Raw genomic sequence first — 20,858 nt, 5'->3', positions numbered from 1 at the left:
TTGTGTTATATGTTTTATTAGATCTCAGGAAAAGAGCTCACAGCAGAGTTGTACTTTAGCGGGTGGGCATGGCATCAGTGTTGCTTCAGATACGTATCAGTCTGTCTCTGCTGGATTCTACCTGAGAACTGAAAGGCACTGGGAAAAGGCATTCACAAAAATAGGTATAAAAAACAATGCCCAACCTACAATGAATGTTTCATACAAATGTAATTAATCGCATACATGTTAATTGGTTGTCCTATTCCCTGACATAGGACAAAAAATAGGTATAAAAAACAATGCCCAGCCTACAATGAATGTTTCATACAAATGTAATTAATCGCATACATGTTAATTGGTTGTCCTATTCCCTGACATGTATCCGCATGCACCTCCAGCAAGCACCAAGGTCAGCGAGGGGGAAAGACCAAGGAGGGCTGGGATGTACCATGGACATAAAGAAGAGCCACATCTGCCTCTTAAGAGCCCACCCCACTGAACCCATAAGTCCTTTTAAATCCCCCCCTTTGCAAACTGGTCGCCATAGAAAAGCAACGAACAGATTAAAAAGCAATTTAAAAAAATGATAATAAAAAATAAAAGCTTAAACAAAGAAGTGGGAAGAGAGCTTCATCTGGTTGGGCCTTTCTGGTCATTCCAGTTGCCTCAGCATATTCTGGATTTCTTGGCATTCTTCCTTAAAATCTGAAAGGCAAAAAGTCAGTGTAAGATGTTTTTCTTCATGGAATGCTGACATGTGAAGCGCGGGTGAATGGAGAGATGCAAGGCGCCAGCATGAGCATCCCACATCCATCCCAGCATTTGTGGCCCAATCAGAACCCGGCCCATACCCGGCAGTGCGCCCATCAGTTGGTCGTTCTGGCAGAACGTGATGCCCAGCATGCTGAGAAAGTCCTTGCTGAGCTTGGTGGTGATCTCCTCCTGCAATCAGAGAGCATGAGAGAGTGATTCTGCTGGGATGGCCAATGGGGGAATGGGAGCGATGGCGCTGCCGTGGCCAAGAAGCTTGCTGGGGAAGCATGGTAAGATGGAAGAGAGCTATTTAGAGGCAGAAACCAAGGGAGATTCAAGCTGGACATTAGGAAGTATTACTTCTCAGAAAGGGTGGTCAGGCACTGGAATGGAGGTGGTGGAGTCACTGACCCTGGGGGTATTCAAGGAACGACTGGATGTTGTGTTGAGGGACATGGTTTAGTGGGAGCTATTGGTAATGGGTGAACAGTTGGACTGGATGATCTTTTAGGTCTTTTCCAACCTTGGTGATTCTATGATTCTATGACTCCATGACTCTATGACTCTATGACTCTATGACTCTATGACTCTACGACTCTATGATTCTATGACTCTATGACTCTATGACTCTATGACTCTATGATTCTATGATTCTATGACTATGATTCCATGATTCTATGACTCTATGATTCTATGACTCTATGATTCTATGACTCTATGATTCTATGATTCTATGACTCTATGATTCTATGACTCTATGATTCCATGATTCTATGACTCTATGATTCTATGACTCTATGATTCTATGAAATAAAGGGAACAAAGCAGGAACTCACAGGAAACAAGGGGATCAAGGCATCATAGAACCACTGAGGTTGGAGAAGACCTCTACGATGACCAAGTCCAACCATCGACCCATCACCACCGTGCCCCCCATACCATTGCTCATCCATCCCAATTTCTGCTCACACAGCCTGGACTTCCAACAGCAATTGTTTCAGTACGACTCACCGTCAGATTCTGGAACTGACTCATCATCTGCTCCTTTGCTTTTTCAAACATTGCCCTCTGCACCTCCAGCTCAATGTTCTGCATCAGCGTGGCTTTGATCCGCGCACAGGAATCCTTCCCACGTATATTAGCAGCCTCTGGTACGCAATGGTGGGAAACATCAAAATCACAGAATCATCAGATCATTCAGGTTGGAAAAGATCTCTCAGATCCCCAAGTCCAACCCCAGCCCAACCCCCATGCCCACTGCCCACATCCCTCAGTCCACATCCCCATGGTTCTGGAACAGCTCAAGGGATGGTGACCCCACCACCTCCATGGGCAGCTGTGCCACTGCATCACTGCTCTGTTTGGAAAAGAACTGTCTCATAATATATAGAAGGCCTTTAAAGAGGAGCTGGAGTTGTATTCAGATGTAAAGCATGCGTTAAAGCCCATGAACCCTCTGTTGGTAGACTTCTATCTCTCGTTCTCCCTCTTCCCAGAGCTACATGTGCCCTAATATATACACTAATATATTCCTATACCCAACAGCAAAACCTCCTTCCACAGCCCTTCAGGCCATACCCATTGTGGGATGGGACAAAGGTACCAAGAATATAAGGAATGGCTGCAATTGAGTTTGGCACTCAAATGTTTTCTTCCCTGCTAGGATGACCTGCTGAGTGCACCACACATTGGCAGATTTACACAGCCTCCTTCAGAGAATTTAGGCTCTGTATTGAGACGTCTCATCTGAGCTGGGAAAACATGTCCATAGCCATACAGTGAACTCACAGCCTCAAACACAGAGTCAGTCAGCTGGAGACCCAGTCCTACCTTCATAACATGGTGACAGGATGCTTTGGATGGTCACCTCAAGGGATTCATAGATAGTCTTCTTTTTCAAAAGAATTTCTCTGTCTATAGCCCTCATGATGATGTCAGTCTGCAGGAATTAATGCAGAGCATTTACCAGCATCTCCAAAGCTTCAGTGGCCAGAAGCAGGAGTAAACAGTGAGCCCATCTTCAAGCTGTTATTTCAATAGCATGGCCTCCAAGGTGTGTATCACACCTTGAACTTGTACCCAAGATGGTCTCTCTCCCCAGGAGCATCCTGCAGCCTGGGGCTTTGTTATCAGTTCTGCAGCTTGGCATCAGATCCATCCTGATCTGCTCACCTGGGGTTCCCGTTTATTTTCCACTACCTACAGGCAGGGCATCTGCCAAACCACAGTCTGTCATTCTGAGGATGAAGCTCACTGGATCAGCATGAAAAACAATTCTGCTGCCCCCGATGCTGGTTGTTAGAGGGTGCTCCAGACCTCCATCCAAAGTTGCTTACACACTGCAGCTCTTATTTTGCCCTATGTGGCATCCCCTGAGTCCCTGCCAAGGGGCTGCTGCCCACCCCCAGGTCTGTGCCAGCTACACAAGGATACTGCATTAAGCTTCCCCCATTGTAAACTCACCTCTTGCTTGAGAAAGTTGAGCTTGGACCTGTTCAAGTCTGTAACCTTTTCCAAATCCTCAAATTTGTTTTTTACCTCCTGGCTGAACTTATTGATGGAGGCCTGCAGGCTGAACCTTGTGAGTGCCTGTTTTCTGTGTGCACAAGACCACAATGATTGTTAGATCCCAGCAGGCTTTCCCCGCCTTGCTGTCCCTCATGCTTGGAAAGAAACAGCAGGATCCATGGGGCAGGGCAGCTAGGGAGTCCTGAGATAAGGTATACAGTGGTGGAGAGAGAAGCAAGCTGCTGTGGCACTGACGTGGTCAGTGGGCAGGGTGGGAATGGGCTGGGGTTGGTTATGATGGTCTTAAAGGTCTTCTCCAACCTGAATGGTTCTGTGATTTGATTTATGGACATGGTTAGTGGGCATGGTGAGGTTGGGTTGATGGTTGAGCTTGATGATTGTAGAGGTCTTTCCCAGTTGTAATGATTCCAAGGCAAGTCCATCAAGTATTTTGTGTAAGTAGGTGAATTACAGTGAGGCATCTTTAGGTTGCTAAGGGAACGGACAACATAATGCTATCTCGGGTTTCTTGGCGAGGAAGAAATATAGACCCCTTGTGCTTCCCAAACCAGGTTGTCTGCAGATGACTTTCCAGGAAATCTCTTTTCTTTGAGTTTCCATGAAAACATGAATCACCACAAGCTCACCCACCACTCTCACCTGAATATTTTCGCAAACGTGGCCTCAATTTCTGCATAGATGGGCTCAGCCAGGCAGTTGTTGATGTCAATGCGACTGAAGACACGGGACACATACACACCCTTCCTCACACATACAGCTTTCAGGGTCCTGTGGAAGCCAGAGGACGTTTTGCCTTGCTGCAGAGGGAGAAAACCAGCTGGCATGAATAGAGCCCCCAGCAGCAGTGCTGCCCCCATGGCCAAGCTCTTCTCATGTAACTGCAGAGCAGAGCTTCCTGAACTGAAACAAATAAGGCCAATACTACCTCCTGAAACTACTCCCTTCACTAGATGTAGGAGAAACCCACAATCAGACGGTGGGCCTCCCATGCCACTCCATGTCCCAGCAGGACAGCCAAGCCATCCCAGCTATCCCATGGCTCCACCATGGGATCCAACCCCATCCATTGCACACCCAAGACCTGGCCAGTCCTGTGGCATGTAGCCATGGAGCAACTTGGGCAGGCAACTGGCTATTGCCTATAGGCACGGCATCTCCTTAACATGTTCATGTTTCTTTCTCAAACTCTCATTGCTAAGCTAAAGTAACACTGAACAGCGGCAAGAACATAGCTTATCTCTTACCCACAGACTTCAAAACATTTGCCAGTGATCAGTGAGCAAGAGAAACTCAGCTGACAATAGTCACTGAATCATAGAACTACAGAATCAAAGAACAATAGAACCTAGAACCACACACACAGAATCACACACATAGAATGACCCAGTTTGGAAGGGGCCTCAAGGATCATGAAGCTTCAACCCACCCCTGCCAAAGGCAGGGCCACCAACCTCTACATTTAATACTAGACCAGTCTGCTCAGGGCCCCATCCAACCTGGCCTTGAACACCTCCAGGGATGGATGGGGCATCCACAGCCTCTCTGGGCAGCTGTTCCAGAACATGACCACTCTCATATTGTGTTGACACCCAAACTAAATCTTCCCTCCTTCAACTTAAAACCATTTTCCTTTGCCCTGAACCTGAAGAATCATAGAACCAAAGAATCATAGAATGGCTAGAACAGGAAGGCATCTTAAAGACCATCCAGTTCCAACCCCTTCTATGGGCAGGGACAACTCCCACCAGATCAGGGTGCCCAAAGCCCCATCCAACCTGCCTGTGAAAACCCCCAGGGGTGGAGCATCAGCACTTTCTCTGGGCAACCTGTTACTGGATGTGATGGCAATTGCAGGACAGAAAATGTAATAATTCTATTCAGCCTCAGAGAAAGGGGTAGACGTGTGCCACTCACCATGAAGACCTTCTCAATGTTTTTCTTGTACTTGTTTCGGGCAGACTTCACCCCGTTGATGAGAGGTTCATCCATAAGTCCAAAAGAGACCTCAGTCGACTCCTTCAGAGTCTTGATCTTCTCTGACATGAATGTGCTGAGTTCATCTTTATACACAGGATTCTGCAAGAAGAAGATGGCATAAACCTTGCCACAGCTGTTGATTATAAAGTCAACAGGCTCCAGCATTGCCGTCCCTGGCCACTCTTGGGTAGCTTGAATGTCAACCATGAGAGCAGTGGGGAACACTTGTTTTGCCAACATTAGTGCTGCTGCCTCCAGCTGCAACCAGACGTACCGGGTTGAGCTGCGTGGAGTGATAAACATCCACCAGAGAGAAGACAACAAGGATTTCTTTCATGTAATCTTGTAACTGACTTCGCTTTGTGTCCAAGTAGAGCTTCCTGACATGGGCTCTCAGCCCATTGATTTCTGAAAGGTAAAAGAATTGCAACTTATGCTTATTTCTCATTGCTATCAGATATCAGTACACAGGCAGCAGGATTGCAGCAGACCCCCAGCCCACCCAGTACCTGTATCCTCCCTAGTGAGGACTGTGAGGTCCCAATACTCCTTGGCACTGACAGGGAAAACCAGATCCTGCTTCTGCAGGATCTCTGCATCACTGGGTAGACTCCTCTGAAACATGCAAACATGCAACACCAATGTGCAACATGAATCATAGAATCATTCAGGTTGGTAAAGACCTCTCCAATCTCAACCCACCCCACCATACCCATTGGCCATATCCCTCCGTGTCACATCCCCATGGTTCTCAAACAACTTCAGGGATGTTGACCCCACCACCTCCCTGGGCAGCTGTGCCAATGCATCACTGCTCTTTCTGAGTAGCATTGCGTGGGGTTGTTGTGACCAAAAGGCAGGACCCAGCACTTGGTCTTGATAAACTTCATCCCATTGGCCTCAGCCCAATGACCCAGCCTGTCCACATCACCCTGCAGGGCCTTCCCACTCTCAGGCAGGTTGACCCTTCCTCCCATTTTGGTGTCATCTGCAAACTTACTCAGGGTGCACCCAATCCTGTCCCAGGCAAACATCTTTGTAAGGGGGGCTAATGTATTTCTTGGGAAAAGACACGTGCATAAACATCAGCACTGTAACTGATGTTTTTGTTACCAAAATAAAGACTAAATGATATTTCAAAGCCAGAAAACTATAGAATGACTCTACCTTCATCTTCTCCCTTAGTGTTCTGGTCTTTCTTGTTTTCAGTTCTTGTTTGGTCCCCAGAATGGCATCACGATTGCTCACATCCCTCTAGATGGCAAATGGTAGCAAGTTTTACAAGGAGAACATCCCCTCTGCACCAAGGCAAAGCTGTCAGGAAGCCTGGTGCAGCCCCAGTGCAGAGCCTCCCAGCAAGGGACCTGTGCTCCCCCCATTACATCCACGGGAGACAGCACCAATCCTCCAAAGAGAGACTGTGCACTTTTGCTCTATGGAAATACTCAGTTAGAAAAGGGATGTGGGTTTCAACCTCTGAAAGCAACCAGCAGATACTCACTGAGGCCCCTGGGTGGCTCCTGGGAAATGAAAAGAAGAAAAAAAAAAAAGGCTTTTAGCAGATACAGTGAAGTTGAACCCTATAGCACGTGTTGGCTTCAGTTGGCAGCAAGGTGCCAGCCCACAGCACTACCACTGTGCCAAAGGAGGAGGGTGGTCAGAAAGACCACAATAAAAGCACAGGGGATGTATAGTGATGAGGTCCTACATTAAGCTCCAGACACAGATCTGGGCACCCAAGCTTTTGAATGTGTGATGATTATAAAAGGAGATCTATTGGCAGGGAATGCAGCTGGACAGGCAGCAGGCATTGGGGATGAGGCAGGCTGTCCTTCTGCAACCCAGAACCAGCCAATCCTTACCTCAAATACTCATCCACATCAATCTTATCTATCTTGGTGATCACGAAGGTGATATCGCTGCACTTGCCAACCTGGCAAGCTTTAATTGCCTCTTTCACCATGATTTCATGTGCTTTAGCCCCAAAAACGCGCTCAACATCAGCGACGATCCAAATGGATGTGCACTGCAGGATGCTCTTGGGGGAACAAGAGGAGAAAAATCAGGCAGGATTCATGAGCCCTGAGGGTACCTCCCTTATGTTAGAACTCCAGTGCTTCCCATCGCACTGCATTGCCCCCAGTGCCACTCACCTCTTTCCACATCTCATCCCTCTTCTTATTGGCATCACCTATCCCTGGGATGTCTACAAAGACGACACCTTCAGGCACCAGCTCGGATGGGGGGATAGTCACATGCACCTGCTTGATGAGGGGCCAGAGCCGCATCTGCTCACTGCGCTGGGAGTTGTCCCCCTCCTCAGTCCCCTCGAGGCCATCCTGGTTGCGGATGTATGGATCCAGCTCATTGCCAAGGTCGTCTGCCTGGGGATACCATGAGCAATTCAATGTTTGCACCTCATTAATGGTCTCCAGTTGTGCCAGGGGGAGGTTTAGGTTGGATCTTATGGAGAATTTCTTTGTGGAGATGGTGAGGAGTCACCAGAAGGGGTGGTGCTGGGGTCCCCACCCCTGGAGGTATCTAAGAGATGTGTGGATGTGGAACTAAGGAACATGGCTTGGTGGTTGTCGGGGCGATGGTTGGACTTGGTGAACTTAAAGTACTCTTCCAACCTAATGAGTCTCAGATTCTCTATAGAGATAAACCACCAAAGCAGCATGACAAGGGAAACAAAGATATGGGAAGTGCTGTGCGCTGTGCTCACCTCTGTCTTTCTCAGAGTGATAACTCTTGTGGGAGGAATAGCGATCACAGGCTTGGTTTTCACGAGTTCTTCGTAAGACTTTTCATCTGCTCCTTCCCCGTAGACAGCCTTCAGCACTTTAATGGCATGTTCCAGATCACCATCAGCCTCACTGTTCTCATGCCTGTTCTCCAGGAGCATGACCAGGTTCTTCACCTCCTCCCTCCACTCCTACAGTGAGGAGCACATTATGCAGCAGCACAGTTCCATTTTGATGGGGTAGGAGTGGCTTCAGTTGTGGGGAGAAATGGGGTGCAGCAGTGCAGGTGCTGCAAGGCTCCCCCACATCTGCAAGCATGGCCAAAGACCCACAGCCAGACATCTCCATAGGAGGTGCAAGGGAATGGAACTGGGCTCTGCTCTGCAGTGCCCAGGGCAGCCCAGGTGCAATGGGCACAGTCTGGAGCCCCATCAGCAGCAATGCAGTGCTTGGTGGGTACCAGAGCCCTGGTACAGGGAGCAGAGAGCTGCAGGGGATCCTCTTGAGAGGATGTCCCCAACCCCTGGCTGTGGTGCTGGGCACCTTTCCATGCCAGGGCCTGGAATACAGCCTTACCTCATCTGAGAGGAGAAAAATCTTGGCTTCATAATGCTTGCTCCTGCAGACACTGACATGGACCTGGCAGGAGGTGCACGTGCGGGTCCCTGACACTGGGAGGAAGAAGCGTTTGCCCAGGATAGTGTTGAGCAGAGTGCTCTTCCCCGCACCACTGCTCCCAAAGAGCCCAATGTAGAGGGGTTCCAAGGCAGGCCTGGAGTTGAGAGTGGTGATGCGGTCCCTGGGGGAAGGGGTGCACAAGAAATTCTGACCACTGAAGCAGATGCAAATATTGAGGCAGTTTTCACCTTGAAAAATGCAGTATCCCCAACGAAAGGACTTATTACTAAGGCACAACCCATGCTCTCCAACTTCTCTCATTTCCCCACCACAAACCCTGGAGAGCCCATGCCAAAACAGGAGCAGCTCCAGGATCTCCAGTAATCCATCCCTGACACCTCCAGGGGATACCAGCAAGGAGCTTTCAGCCTCCCCATGGCACAAAGCCATCAGGGCACAACCTGCTTTGCTTTTGGGAGTCCACACTCCAGAGGGATCCCGACATCGATTCCCGCTTCCAGTTTTCTCCCTAGTAACTGATGCCTGCCAAAGCCTCAGAGCTGAGCTGAGCTTGGGAGCTGGGCATCTCCAAAGGAAAGCAAGTTTGGTGAAGCCTCTTTGGCCACAGACTCACCGGAGATAGGCCAAGTGCTCAGGCATGTCCTTCATCAGAAAGAGATGGGTCATCTTCTGACAAGAGGTGCCCAGAATTTTTCTGGCCTTGCTCTCAATGTTCTCATCTGGTAGAAGGGAGAGGTGGTTATGTGATCATTCCAGGTTGAAGGAACAGGGCTGAAGCCCCTCTCTGAACTTTGGGCCAGCTCCGGTGCCATGCACACGGCTCCCTGCACTCACAGTTCCTGAGAATCATCTGTTCCTCCTGCTGGAAAGACAGCTGCAAGCGTGGTTGTTTCCGAGGAGTCACATCTGCACGGTCCCCATGTACACTGAAGGGACCTGAAAGGACAGAGATGTGAATCTGTGTTTCCATTACCCCAAGAACAACCCAAGTGAGGACACAACAGCAAACCTCACATCAGCCCCCAGATCCCCTTGGCCAGGTAGATGGATGAGGTTTGTGTTGGACATCAACAGAAGGAACAGAAGGAGCAGAGCAGGGCTGGTGTGATAGATACACCAGCATTAGGTCACAAGTCTATGAGAGAATGGGATACATAGAACCGTAGAACCCCACAATGGTTTGGGTCAGAAAGGACCTTAGGGCCCACCCAGCCTCAACCCCTGCCACAGGGACACCTTCCATAGACCAAAGCCCCAAAGCCTGCTTCCAGGTGACTCATTGCTATGTGCACTGTTTTCACTGACTCCCCCTTTTCATTTTCTACCTTTCTTTTTCTGGTGTACAGCTTCAGGTTTTGCAGGAAACAGTGCCACAAAGCTAAGTCCGTGAAATGTGTGTTGAAGTGAAGGCACACGCCTTTGGACAGAGCCTTTCCCTACTCCCCTGTGCTGATAGAATCACAGAACCATACAGGTTGGAAAAGACCTCCAAGATCCCCAAGTCCAACCCCTGCCCACTCCACCGTGCAGCCTGCAAGGAAGTGAAAGCAGAGTTTGTTCTGAGCTGGTGGGAATGGATATGCACTCACCATTGGAATCTACCTCTACATGGGACCCCTCCATTGCCTTTCCACCACCGGGATGTGCTGGTAACAACCAGCTCTGAGCCACCTGGAGGAGAAAACAAAGAGATAACTATGAATCATGCAGCCTGTGCCACTGGTGTCATACCCTCACGCCTAACACAGTCCCAGGTGTCTTACTCACACCTGAACACAGCCGTGCCACTGATCGATTCACTCGTCCAGAGGTTGCTCTGGGTATCAAAAAAGAAACTCCATGCACTAGTTTTTATGATGCTTTGGGTTAATTATCAACCCACACACACCAGCGAAGCGGAGCTGATGCTTAAACTGCAGTGCCTATGCCAGCTGTCCTTGGAGGGCCATCTATCACAAGGAGCATCTCCCCCTCACTTGGGCACCAGCACCAGCCCACTGCCCCAGCTGCACCCCAAGTGTTTGCCTCCATGGATGTTGCAGCTGAGAACACCTCGATGGGCTGCTCAGATTCACACTCTGAGAGCACCCATGGATGGAAACAGTCCCTCCTGCTACGAGCAGCTTCTCTCACCTGTGCTCTGCAAAGACTTCCAACCTCCAGGTGTGTTCAGACAGGAGAGAGGTGGCCAAAGGCTTGTCTCCGAAGTCATCCACAAGCAACCAGGAAATTAAATTTTGCAGTCTTGCTTTCACTTCCTCTTGCTCGTCTCTCAAGAACAAAAATGTCTTACACAAGAAGCCCTGCCCGTGCCATGCGCCGCCCCTTTGGGGCTGAGCCAGTTTCTCTTCGTGCCATGGTTTCGATGGCTGTACCCACTCACAGCAGTGACAACACTCTCGCACGCTGGAGCAAGTTCTGCACTGTGCAAATGCAGGTGGCGGGGTGGGCTGGGGTTGGACTGGGTGATCTGAGAGGTCTTTCCCAACCTGAATCATTCGAAGATTCCAACTCTATGATTCTCACATGGAAGGCATCTTCTATTTCTGGGTGGAGTTTGGAGCTGCTGAGACACCTCTATCCTCCCCCTGAGCCCAGCACACCTTTAGTACCTGTGCCCCATGCAAACCAATCGCCTCTGCTTTACATTGGATCATTCTGCAGAAGGAAGTAATTCCACAGCAGCTTTTTGGGGCTGGTTTTACCCAAGCCTGGCTTTTATGAGAGCCCATTAAGTATACACAGGTTTGTTTACAACAGTTTTATTTTATTAGAAAAAAATCTGAAGCATTAAGAGCAATATAAGCCTGGCTGGTAAAAGCAGGATATGTTTGGTGTGTAAGCACACAGGGAAGGGGTACTGAGCATTGTCCAGGACTCTTACTTCATCAGCTTTATAAAATGCATACAAAATATCTCACAAATGTTCTTTACAAGGAAACAAAAACCACTGGAGATGATTCCCTACGAAGTCAAAGGATAAAGAGAACAAAGCACCACCACGAGTAATAGGACTGCACCACCAGGGGCAATTCCTGCATCTCTCTAGGACATTTTGGCTGATTGCAGGGTCTTGTGAATGATTCTGATGTTCAAGAATTCATTCTGCAGGTCTGCAAAACAGAGGAGCCTGTTAGAGTCAGCTGGCCATCTTCTTCTGGGGAACTGGGGAGATTCCTCCACGCAAGTGCTCGAGAAGTCGGTATACTGATGGGATTTACTTGTCCCTATCGCTAAACCTGTGCCCATATGGATGTTTATGGATCTGGGGATTATAGATTGCAGAGATCTGGGGCAAGATGGAAAGTCCTGAGGTTCTGGTTGGGATGTGGGCACCCTGCTTGCTTTATGGCACGTCCCTCCAATGCCTGCTGGGACCCAAGGAAAGCACTCCATGGTGGGACTGCAAGTGTCCGCATCACCATGTCACCCACCCCTCAGGGAGGGGATGTGGGACCCAGAGCCCCCAGTCCATGTATGGGGCTGTACCTGGTAGCTTGCCATCCAGTTGGTCCCAGGGGCAAAAGGCGAGGCTAAGCATATTGGAGAAGTCCTCCTCCAGCTTCCTGGTGATCTGATCCTGCAGCCAGCACATGCCCAAGCACATCAGTAGGGGAGAGGAGTGGAGTTCCTCACCTTCCCCCCCCCAGTCCCAGTCAGTGCACCTGGCCGCCTCCCAGCAGGGGAAGCACAGGAGCAGCCACCACCCATCTTTTCCTGGTCTGCTCCCTGGTGTTGTTGCACAAGAAGGAGAGGTTGGTTTGCAGCACAAGCCAACAGTTCAGAACGGAGCGTGGCTGTTCTGATAGAGCTGAATGTTTTATAGGGGTTAAATATTTCCAGAGCAGTCTCCAGGTTGACTGACAGTCAACCAATGGTTGACCATGAGCCAGCAGTGCATCCTAATGACCAAGAAGGCCAATAGAACCCTGGGGTGCATTACATAGAGTGTGGTCAGCAGGGGGAGGGAGGTGATCCTCCTCTCTGTGCCACATCTGGAGCATGGAGCCCAGTGCTGGGCTCCCCAGTTCAAGGAGGACAGGGAACAGCTGGAGCCCAGCTGCAGAGATGGTGGGGGCCTGGAGCATCTCCTGATGGGGAGAAGCTGAGAGCCCTGGGGCTGTTCAGCCTGGGGAAGAGAAGGGGAGAGGGGATCTGATCAGTGTTGATCATTATCTGAAAAGTGGGGATCAGAAGGATGGGGGTCTTCTCAGTAGTGCTCAGCAACAGGACAAGGAGAAATTGGCATAAACTGAAACCCAGGGAGTTCCATACAAACATGAGGAATAACTTCTTTACAGTGACAGCGGCAGAGCACTGTCCTTCTGGGGACATTGTCCTCTACCTGCAAAGTGCTGCCCCAAGGAAAACAAAGGCACCCAACGTACCTTCATGCCCTGCAGGTGCTCTCTCATGCTGTTCTCAGCTCTCTCGAACATCCCACTTTCCACCGCTTTCATGATACCATTGCTAAGGATGGTTTGCATCTTCTGGTAGGCTTGTTGTCCTCTCACTGCAGCAGTCTCTGTGGCAAAGGGGTCATTGTCACATTGGGGTCCAGCCCAAGTGGAGCAGGGGTAGTGCTTTGGTTTAGGAAAGGGTCACAAAGTCACAGCTATGGTTTCCTACAGCAGGAGACCCATTTGCCTCTGCTCATGCCAGGGACCTGCATTAACCTAGCTGGATTTTAACTTTTTTGCTTCCAAAGTATGCCACCTACTGATAGGAAAGGAAGGAAGAAACAGATTCGGGAGCTTATTACTTTTGCTTCTTCCTTCAGAGACACAAATAGGAATGAATCAGCAGTAGAAAATGTCTGTAGATTACAAAAATTAACAAACTGGAGTAAATCGGGCAGGTAAATTTCCATATTTGAGCATGAGCTGCTTTGGACTTCCAAAATCTCTGTGCATTGATGACAACCTAACAGACGATCCTTTCCCCTGTGGATTTCTTCCCAGCCTTTCTATAGGCAGGTTGTAAGTCTGCACCCTTTTGCTCAGCCCTTAATGGGGTCACTCTGTTAAAATCAAAAGAACCTTCAGGAGAAAGGTGATGGTCATACCTTCATAGCAGAGCAGCAGGTCATTCTGAATGGATACGACAAGGGACTGGTAGATATTTGCTTTCCTCTGAAGGATGAGTTTCTCAGCCTCACTGACGATGAAGTCTGTCTACAAGAATAAGTTCAAATGCTTGCCCACCAGCACAACAGACATACAACCAGAGAATCTTTCAGGTTGGGAAAGATCTCCAAGATCTCCAAGTCCAACCCCAGCCCATCTCCCAATGCCCTGGAAAACTGGGAAGTTTTATTCCAGGACTCAAGAAAGAGCGCAAGAACTCCTGACCCTGCTGAAGATCATGTTTGCTGAAGACCAGGTGGAAATATTCATATCTCCCTCTGTGTCTTCTCCAGGAACTTCAAACAGAGCAAGTTATCTCCACAGGTCCTACATAAGCAGTGCTTTCCCCCTTTCCATCTCCTCTCAAGTGTACCTCTTGCTTGAGGAACGCCAGCTTGTGCTCACTGTCAGCCATCAGTTTGATCTGGGCTTCCTGTAGTTTCTGCTGCACGGCCCCTTTGAAAGCATCAAGGCAGGTTTTCAATGTGGAGCAGGTGCCCATCTGGATCCTGTCAAGGTAGGAAATTCATCGAAGAGGACAATGGCAATGAAACTATACTGTCCATGGCCTCCCCACTCTCATGATTCTATGATTCCATTCTAAGAAGCACTGGCACAGTTGCCCAGAGGTGGTGAATGTCCCTGCAGACTCCCTAAGTCAGGCTGGATGGGGCTCTGAGCACCTGATGGAGCTGTAGGTGTCCCTGTTCAGTGCAAGGGAGTTGGATCAGATGGCCTTTAAGGGTCCCTTCCAACTCAAGTTATTCTAGGATTCTATGGAAAGTGGAGGGGGAATACAGGCAGGCTCTCACCTGAACACATTCCCAAAATTCATGTCAATCTTTTCGTAGATGGGCTGTGCCAAGGAGCTGTTGATGTCTATCCGGTAGAAGGTGCGGGAGGCATAGACCCCCCTCTTGAGGCACACAGCCCTCAGGGTCCGGTGGTAGCCTTGGTACCCTTGGCTGCGCTGCAAGGCAGAAAGGAACGTGATGAGGTACAGCCTGGTCATGGTTGGAAGAGACCCAAAAGGAGTCCCACTCCTGGCTCCACATAGGACCACCCAGAGCTCTGAGCCTTGCCCACTGCCCTGGGGAGCTGTTCCATGTCCGCTGCCCTCTGGGGCACAGCCTTTCCCTATCCCCCACCTGACCCTCCCCTGACACAGCTCCATGCTGTTTCCTCAAGCCTTGCCACTGTCAATAGAGAGCAGAGAACTGCTTTGTACGCACACTGAGGATAGTTCGGATAGCTGCCTTATAGGACTTCTTTGCTTCCTCTACACCTTCCTTGAGTGACTGCTCGATGGGCAGAAAGCACTTGCTAATATCTTTCTCCAGATCAGCAATCTTCTGCACGATGATCTCTCTCAAGTGATTTCTTTTTGCAAGCTGATACTGAAATCAATGGACAACAGAAAGAAATAATAATAAGATCACAACAGAGCCATAAATAACCCCATCAGAGCCAAACTACCTCTCCACCATTCCCTTTAGCTGTTCCCTAAATCTGCTCAGGGCAAACCTGAGCATGTTTGTTGGCCTGGAGACTCTCGATGAGAGAGAAAATGGTGATGGCCTCCACGGTGTGATCCATCAGCACGTTCCTCTTCTGCTTGACGTGAAACTTGCGGATGTAGTCCCTCAGCTTTGGGATCTCTGTGAGTGGGAGAGGGGTTGGGTGAGCATGGATGCCCCATCACTGGAGGCATTCAAAACCAGGCTGGATGTGGCTCTGGGCAGCCTGGTCTGGTGGTTGGCGACCCTGCACATAGCAGGGAGTTGAAATTGGATGAGTATTGAGGTCCTTCGCAACCCAGGATCTTCTATAATTCTATGACTATATGACAGCTCCATATTGCATCACTGCTACCTGCAGCCAGAAAACCCAGCCATCACCTGTTTCCTCCTTGCTGAGTGTCTCCTCATTCCAGTACTCGCGGGCGCTGACAGTGTACACGAGGTCAGCCTTGTGCACCACCTCCAAGTCATTCGGAAGCTTTTCCTGTAAGACATGAACACCCCCAGCTCGTTTCTGCAGCGCAATGAGAGCTGGGTTCTTCTTTTTCATGAAGCAAGTGCTGGTTCAGAGGACATCTCCACCATCAAATTCCACGCGTTTCTTTAATAGATGGTGGAGAATTAAACTGGAGATGACCAGGAAGACCAAATGGACCAAACACAGAGCAAAGAAAGCAAGCAGAGGCTGCTAGACAGTGACCAGACATCATGGAAGGCATCTGTTAATACACTCCCAGATGAACAGTGCCATACAGACACATGCCAACCAGGTTCTCCAAGGAATATTACCTTGAGCTTTTTCTTTATCATTCTACTCTTCTCCTGCTTCACAGCTTCATTCCTTTCCAGGATAGCATCATGTTTATTTATCTACATTGGGAGAAAGGATAGGAATTACTACTGACATTTCCCAGTAACGCTTTAGGGATCCTGAACTTGTAAGGCCAAGTGGACCATCCAGAACAGTTTCTCTTTAATGAAGGACTCTCTTAACAAAGAATTGCCTAGAGTTCCCAATTTCTTTATCAAGCCCATCAGTTCTGCTCAATTCACACCAATTCATATAGGAAATTCTCCAATTTCCTTAAATGGAATCACTGTTCCTGGAGTTGTTCAAGAATGATGGAGATGTGGCACTTGGGGACATGGTCAGTGGGCACAGTGGGGTTGGGTTGGGGTTGGGTTGGGGTTGGGTTGGTGATTTTGGAGGTCTTTTCCAACCTTCGTGATTCTATCATTCTATAACTGGGCATGGTGGTAATGGGCTGATGGTTGGACTTGGTGATCTTACTGTTTTTATGCAACCTTAATGACTCTATGATTCTATGAAAGGGACGAAGAAATGTAAGGCTGAAAAATACTCACATTTTTTTTCTTTTTTTCCCTGAAAGGATAAAAACAAGGTAGAAATTACACATTTGAATGATTTTAGCAGTACCCAGATCCTGCAAGGAAAAGGGACACCCTGCATCACCCACCCTGCTTGTTCCATTACCATCTGTATTCGTCTAGATTCAAGTCATCAGACTTGGTGGCCACCAAGGAGATGTCCCTGCACATCCCACTCTGGAAAGCCTTCATGCCCTCTCTCAGCAGCATCTCATGGATTTTCTCTCCCAGGATCCGCTGGAAGGAGTTGACCACCCAAATGACGGAGCACTTGTTGATGTTCTGCAAGGGACAGGAGGGGAAGGAGGGCCAGAAATAAAGGATGTGATAAATCAACGTGAGATGCCGAGCACTTTTTATTCCCATTAACTCAGACATGCCATACCAGAATGCTACCCTGAACCTTCTGCTAAAGGCATCCCTGTTCCCTACAGCCCCACGGAGGCTCCCAGACTTCTCCATCACTGATCCTTAGAAAACAGGAGCATGCCACATGCAGAGAAGCAAGTATTCCTGCCCTCCTCATGGGACGGCTCGCACTCACCTCTTTCCACATCTCATCCCTTTTGCTGTTGAAATCACCTGTCCCTGGAATGTCCACAAAGACAACACCTTCTGGAATCACTTGTGAATATGGGAGAGTCACTTCCACATTTTTGATCAGGGGCCAGATCCGCGTTTTTCTGTCTTCTTCTTCCATTTCTCCATCTTCTTCTTCTGTTTCTCCTCTTGCAATAGTCGGACTCCGGATATATGGGCACATTTTGTCCGAAAGTTCTTCTGCCTGGGGCATAGCAAGTAATTAAAGCAGTGACCCCCTTAGCAAAGAACCTCAGAGACACCAGAACCCCACCAGGGTTGGATGAGGTTTGGGCACCCTGGTCTATAGGAGGTGTCTGTGCCCATGGATTGGAACTGGATGGGATTTAACTTCCCTTCCAACCCAGATGATAGTGCAATTCATCCCTGGCAGTGTTCAAGAAGCACCTGGATAGGGAGCTAGGAGACATAGTTTAGGGGTTTCCTGTAGGTATGGTAAAGGGAGGACGGTTGGACTAGATGATCTTATAGGTCCTTACCAACCGTGTGATTCTATGATTCCATGAATTCTGGGATTCCATGAAATACTCACAGTTGCTTCCCTGAAGATGATACATCTTGAAGGGGGAATGGAGACAATGGGTCTCATTCTGCACAACTCTTCATAACTCCTAGTTTCAGCTCCTCTCCCATAGATAGCAGAGATCTTCGAAGCAACTTCACTTCTTTCATTGTTGTCCTCGCTGTCTTCACCAGGGTCCACAAGTGCCACCAGACCCCTCAGCTCATCCCTCCACTCCTGGCAGGAAACATTAGATGCACAGAAGTTACAGCACGGATGCCTGCAAGAAATCCCATCTCTTCCTTCTTCCTGGCACACCTAAACCAGCAGGAACCAGTGCCAGCGCCCATCACTACTTTAGGGCCACACTGGTCACATCCTCCCCACCCCACATTCTTCCAGCAGGTCATGATTCCCTCTGGAGAAGCCAGCTAAGCCTCTTTCCTCTCTCCTCTAAAGGAAAACATTGAATCACAAAATCATTTGAGTTGGAAGGGACTTTTAAAGGTCATTTGGTCCAACTTCCCACAATAACCAGGGACACCTACAGCTCCATCAGGTGCTAAGAGCTCCACCCAGCCCAATCCTGAGTGCCTCCAGGGAGACATTCAAGAAACATAGAGCTATGATCCATGCCTCATCTGTGAGCAGGTGAATTTTGGCCTCGTGCTGTTTACTGCGGCTTGTGTTGATCTGCACCACACAGGATGTGCAGGCGCTGCTCCCCGACACTGGTAAGAAGAAGTTTTTGTCTATGATGGCATTCAGCAATGTGCTTTTCCCTGCCCCAGTGCTGCCGAAGAGACCGATGTAAATGGGGTCCATCAGAATGTCGGGCTTCAAGCTTGTGAGGCGGTTCCTGAGCACAGAGAGAGAGAAAGAGGACCATCTCATAGGATCACAGAAACACATCATAGTTGGGTTGGAAAGGACCTCAAAGCTCCTCCCAGCCCCACTCCATGCCATGAGCTGGGAGCCCCTCACCGGCCCAGGCTGCCCAAGGTCCATCCATGGATGGGACACCCACAGTTTTCTGGGCATCAGTGCCAGGGCCTCCCCACCCTAATTAAAAATTAAATAAGTTCAGTTGGTTTGTGCCTTTCTAAGGATGGCACGTTGGACATCAGTGGGTTGGAACTGGACTTAGGGATCTTGGAGGTCTTTTCCAATATGGATGACTCTACGAGGCAAAAGCTCTGTGCAGCCCCTTTCTACATAAGAATCAGAAGATGCCCTTTAAAGAAATAAAATGTCCATCAACTCACCTGAGGTATAAGATCCCCTCTCTTGCCCCCGGTTGGCTGAGTAGAGGGAGGAATTGTGACAGCTTCTGGGAGGACCTCTCCAGGATGGCCTTTAGCTCACTTTGCATCCTTTTACCTGCAGGGAGGACACTGAGGTCAAGGCTGAAGAGAGGAACGTTCCAAGCCCAAGGTCAGTAGGCACTGTTCCTTTTCCTTACTTACAGTTCTTGAGACTCTCTTGCTCCCCATCCTCAGGAATTTGGTCTCTCCTGCATTTTTTCTTGGGAATCTCTTCCAGTAAATCATCATTGCCACCTTGTCAGAGGAAAGGGGATTTCTGGTGAGTGCTTCTGCTCTCAAGATCTCGCTAGAGGGTTTGTGAACTGAAGATCATTCTTGGCAGCGTTGGGGGAGCATCTCTTTAAAGCCCATGAGACTGAACTACAGAATCCCAGAGTGGTTTGTGTCGGAAGGGCTTCTTAAAGCCCACCCAGCCCCAACACCGCCATGGGGATGCCTCCCACAGACCAAAGCCCCATCCATGACCTTGGGCACCTACAGGGATAAGGAACACACAGCTTTCTAGGCAGACAAAGAGCCCTGACAAAGAGTCCCTCCCTATATCCCCCTTCAGGAAGGCCACGGTGAAGTTCCATCTCAGGGTGGTCATAGATATTGAGAGTGGATCTGGGCCTCTTCTCCATTGCTTGAACCTCGGAGAGGGCAGCATCTAGGAGCACAGTAAGTGGGCATGGTGGGGATGGGTTGAAGTTGGACTTGGTGATCATGGAGGTCTTTCCAACCATACTAATTCTATCATTACAGGTTCAGTGATGTTCACAGCAAGAGAGGACACAGCACAGGAACCCCTCAAACTCACCAAACTGTCTGGAACTTCCTTCTGCCATCGTAAAGGAGTAATGCCAAACCAGGGCTGACCTCAGCTAAGCAGAGGGGTGCTGTCCCTTAGTGGAACCAGATCTCAGCAGCTCAGAAGACGGTGGCCCAGGATGGAGATGGAAGCACCAGAAGAGCCACCTGAGGGAGAGAAGAGCATGGTCGCCTCCTCCATCACTGTGATTTGCGGATGCCACCGCTGCCTCCTTGGGGGTCACAGCAGGACATCCACAAGGATTCACACTTCTGGCTTCTTCACAGCACACCATGGCTTAACCTTAAGGTGTCCTTAGGAACAGGGCTATGTGATTAATGTGAGGGTGGCAGAGGACAGAGACCTGCCAGCAATGTCATGGGTGACAACAGCCAGCCTTAGGAGCAGGTGTCAAAGGTGGAAGAATTTGCAGAGAAAAAACAAAGCAGTATCGACCCCTTGCGTGCCACCAAACCAGAGAGGTCTGTTGCAGCACACAAAGTGCAAAGGTTGAGCTGATAATCACATTAATTTGCTTTTTTCAAGAATTCAGAGGTTTTTGGAGCTGAGTGAAACCGGAGCTTCTATAAGGAAACTGAGTCTAACAATGAGCAACCGAGGCACGGAAGGATTGAGATCTCTCCTCGGATAGAAACCTTCCCCGGCATTGCAATAAATAGACATAGAAGGAATCAAAGAGGTTAAAAGCTGAAAGCATGTTATTCAGACAGCAAAAGAAATCTGTTACAAAAGCAATTTAAACAAATCCAACCTTTTATCTTCGGATTTGAAGGCTTTGTGGGAACTCACTTTTTGCAGCAGAAACGAAACCTGGCGGAACTCCTCCCCCTGGACGGAGGCCAACCCCCACTAAGTCTTCACCTCCTTCCTGCTTGGCTGCATCTACGACACCCTAAGCCACAACGCACCTATCTTCAGGTTGAGTTTCCAGCTCAAGGCATGAGGCTCCAAGGGCTGGATC

General features: G+C 49.1%; 2 protein-coding genes across 3 annotated transcripts; both read right to left on the bottom strand.

The window, feature by feature from the left end:
- Positions 1–193: 193 nt before the first annotated feature.
- On the bottom strand, positions 194–10,891 carry LOC107312405 (nuclear GTPase SLIP-GC-like). The gene is made up of 19 exons (XM_015859812.3): positions 10,758–10,891; positions 10,214–10,295; positions 9,459–9,560; positions 9,238–9,343; positions 8,562–8,784; positions 7,967–8,176; positions 7,395–7,625; positions 7,104–7,279; positions 6,743–6,761; positions 6,409–6,495; positions 5,751–5,856; positions 5,516–5,649; positions 5,179–5,340; positions 3,904–4,061; positions 3,199–3,331; positions 2,566–2,674; positions 1,747–1,883; positions 834–924; positions 194–687 (listed from the first exon to the last, which is right to left on the bottom strand). Exons 2-19 carry the CDS (start codon positions 10,245–10,247, stop codon positions 635–637), a joined length of 2,271 nt encoding a protein of 756 aa, XP_015715298.2. The 5' UTR covers positions 10,248–10,295; positions 10,758–10,891; the 3' UTR covers positions 194–634.
- Positions 10,892–11,370: 479 nt separating this feature from the next.
- LOC107312404 (nuclear GTPase SLIP-GC-like) lies at positions 11,371–20,045 on the bottom strand. Of its 2 annotated transcripts, none has more exons than XM_015859809.3 (18): positions 19,886–20,045; positions 19,228–19,320; positions 19,027–19,141; positions 18,398–18,620; positions 17,792–17,998; positions 17,204–17,443; positions 16,766–16,941; positions 16,636–16,654; positions 16,060–16,140; positions 15,649–15,754; positions 15,275–15,408; positions 14,983–15,147; positions 14,563–14,720; positions 14,124–14,259; positions 13,690–13,798; positions 13,013–13,149; positions 12,114–12,204; positions 11,371–11,737 (listed from the first exon to the last, which is right to left on the bottom strand). In XM_015859809.3, the coding sequence occupies exons 1-18, from the start codon at positions 19,911–19,913 to the stop codon at positions 11,670–11,672; spliced, it is 2,286 nt and encodes a 761-aa protein (XP_015715295.2). In that variant the 5' UTR covers positions 19,914–20,045; the 3' UTR covers positions 11,371–11,669. The 2 variants fall into 2 exon arrangements, with proteins under 2 accessions (XP_015715295.2, XP_085400290.1); XM_085544164.1 differs by having other exon boundaries at positions 19,027–19,155; positions 19,886–20,033.
- Between the last annotated feature and the right edge of the window lie 813 nt (positions 20,046–20,858).

Source organism: Coturnix japonica, chromosome 3 (assembly GCF_054131305.1).
Source record: "Coturnix japonica strain WE chromosome 3, WE-NBRP24, whole genome shotgun sequence".
NCBI classification, from domain to species: domain Eukaryota; kingdom Metazoa; phylum Chordata; class Aves; order Galliformes; family Phasianidae; genus Coturnix; species Coturnix japonica.
Note: the sequence above shows the minus strand (reverse complement) of the source record. Positions and strands in the feature narration are given on the sequence as shown.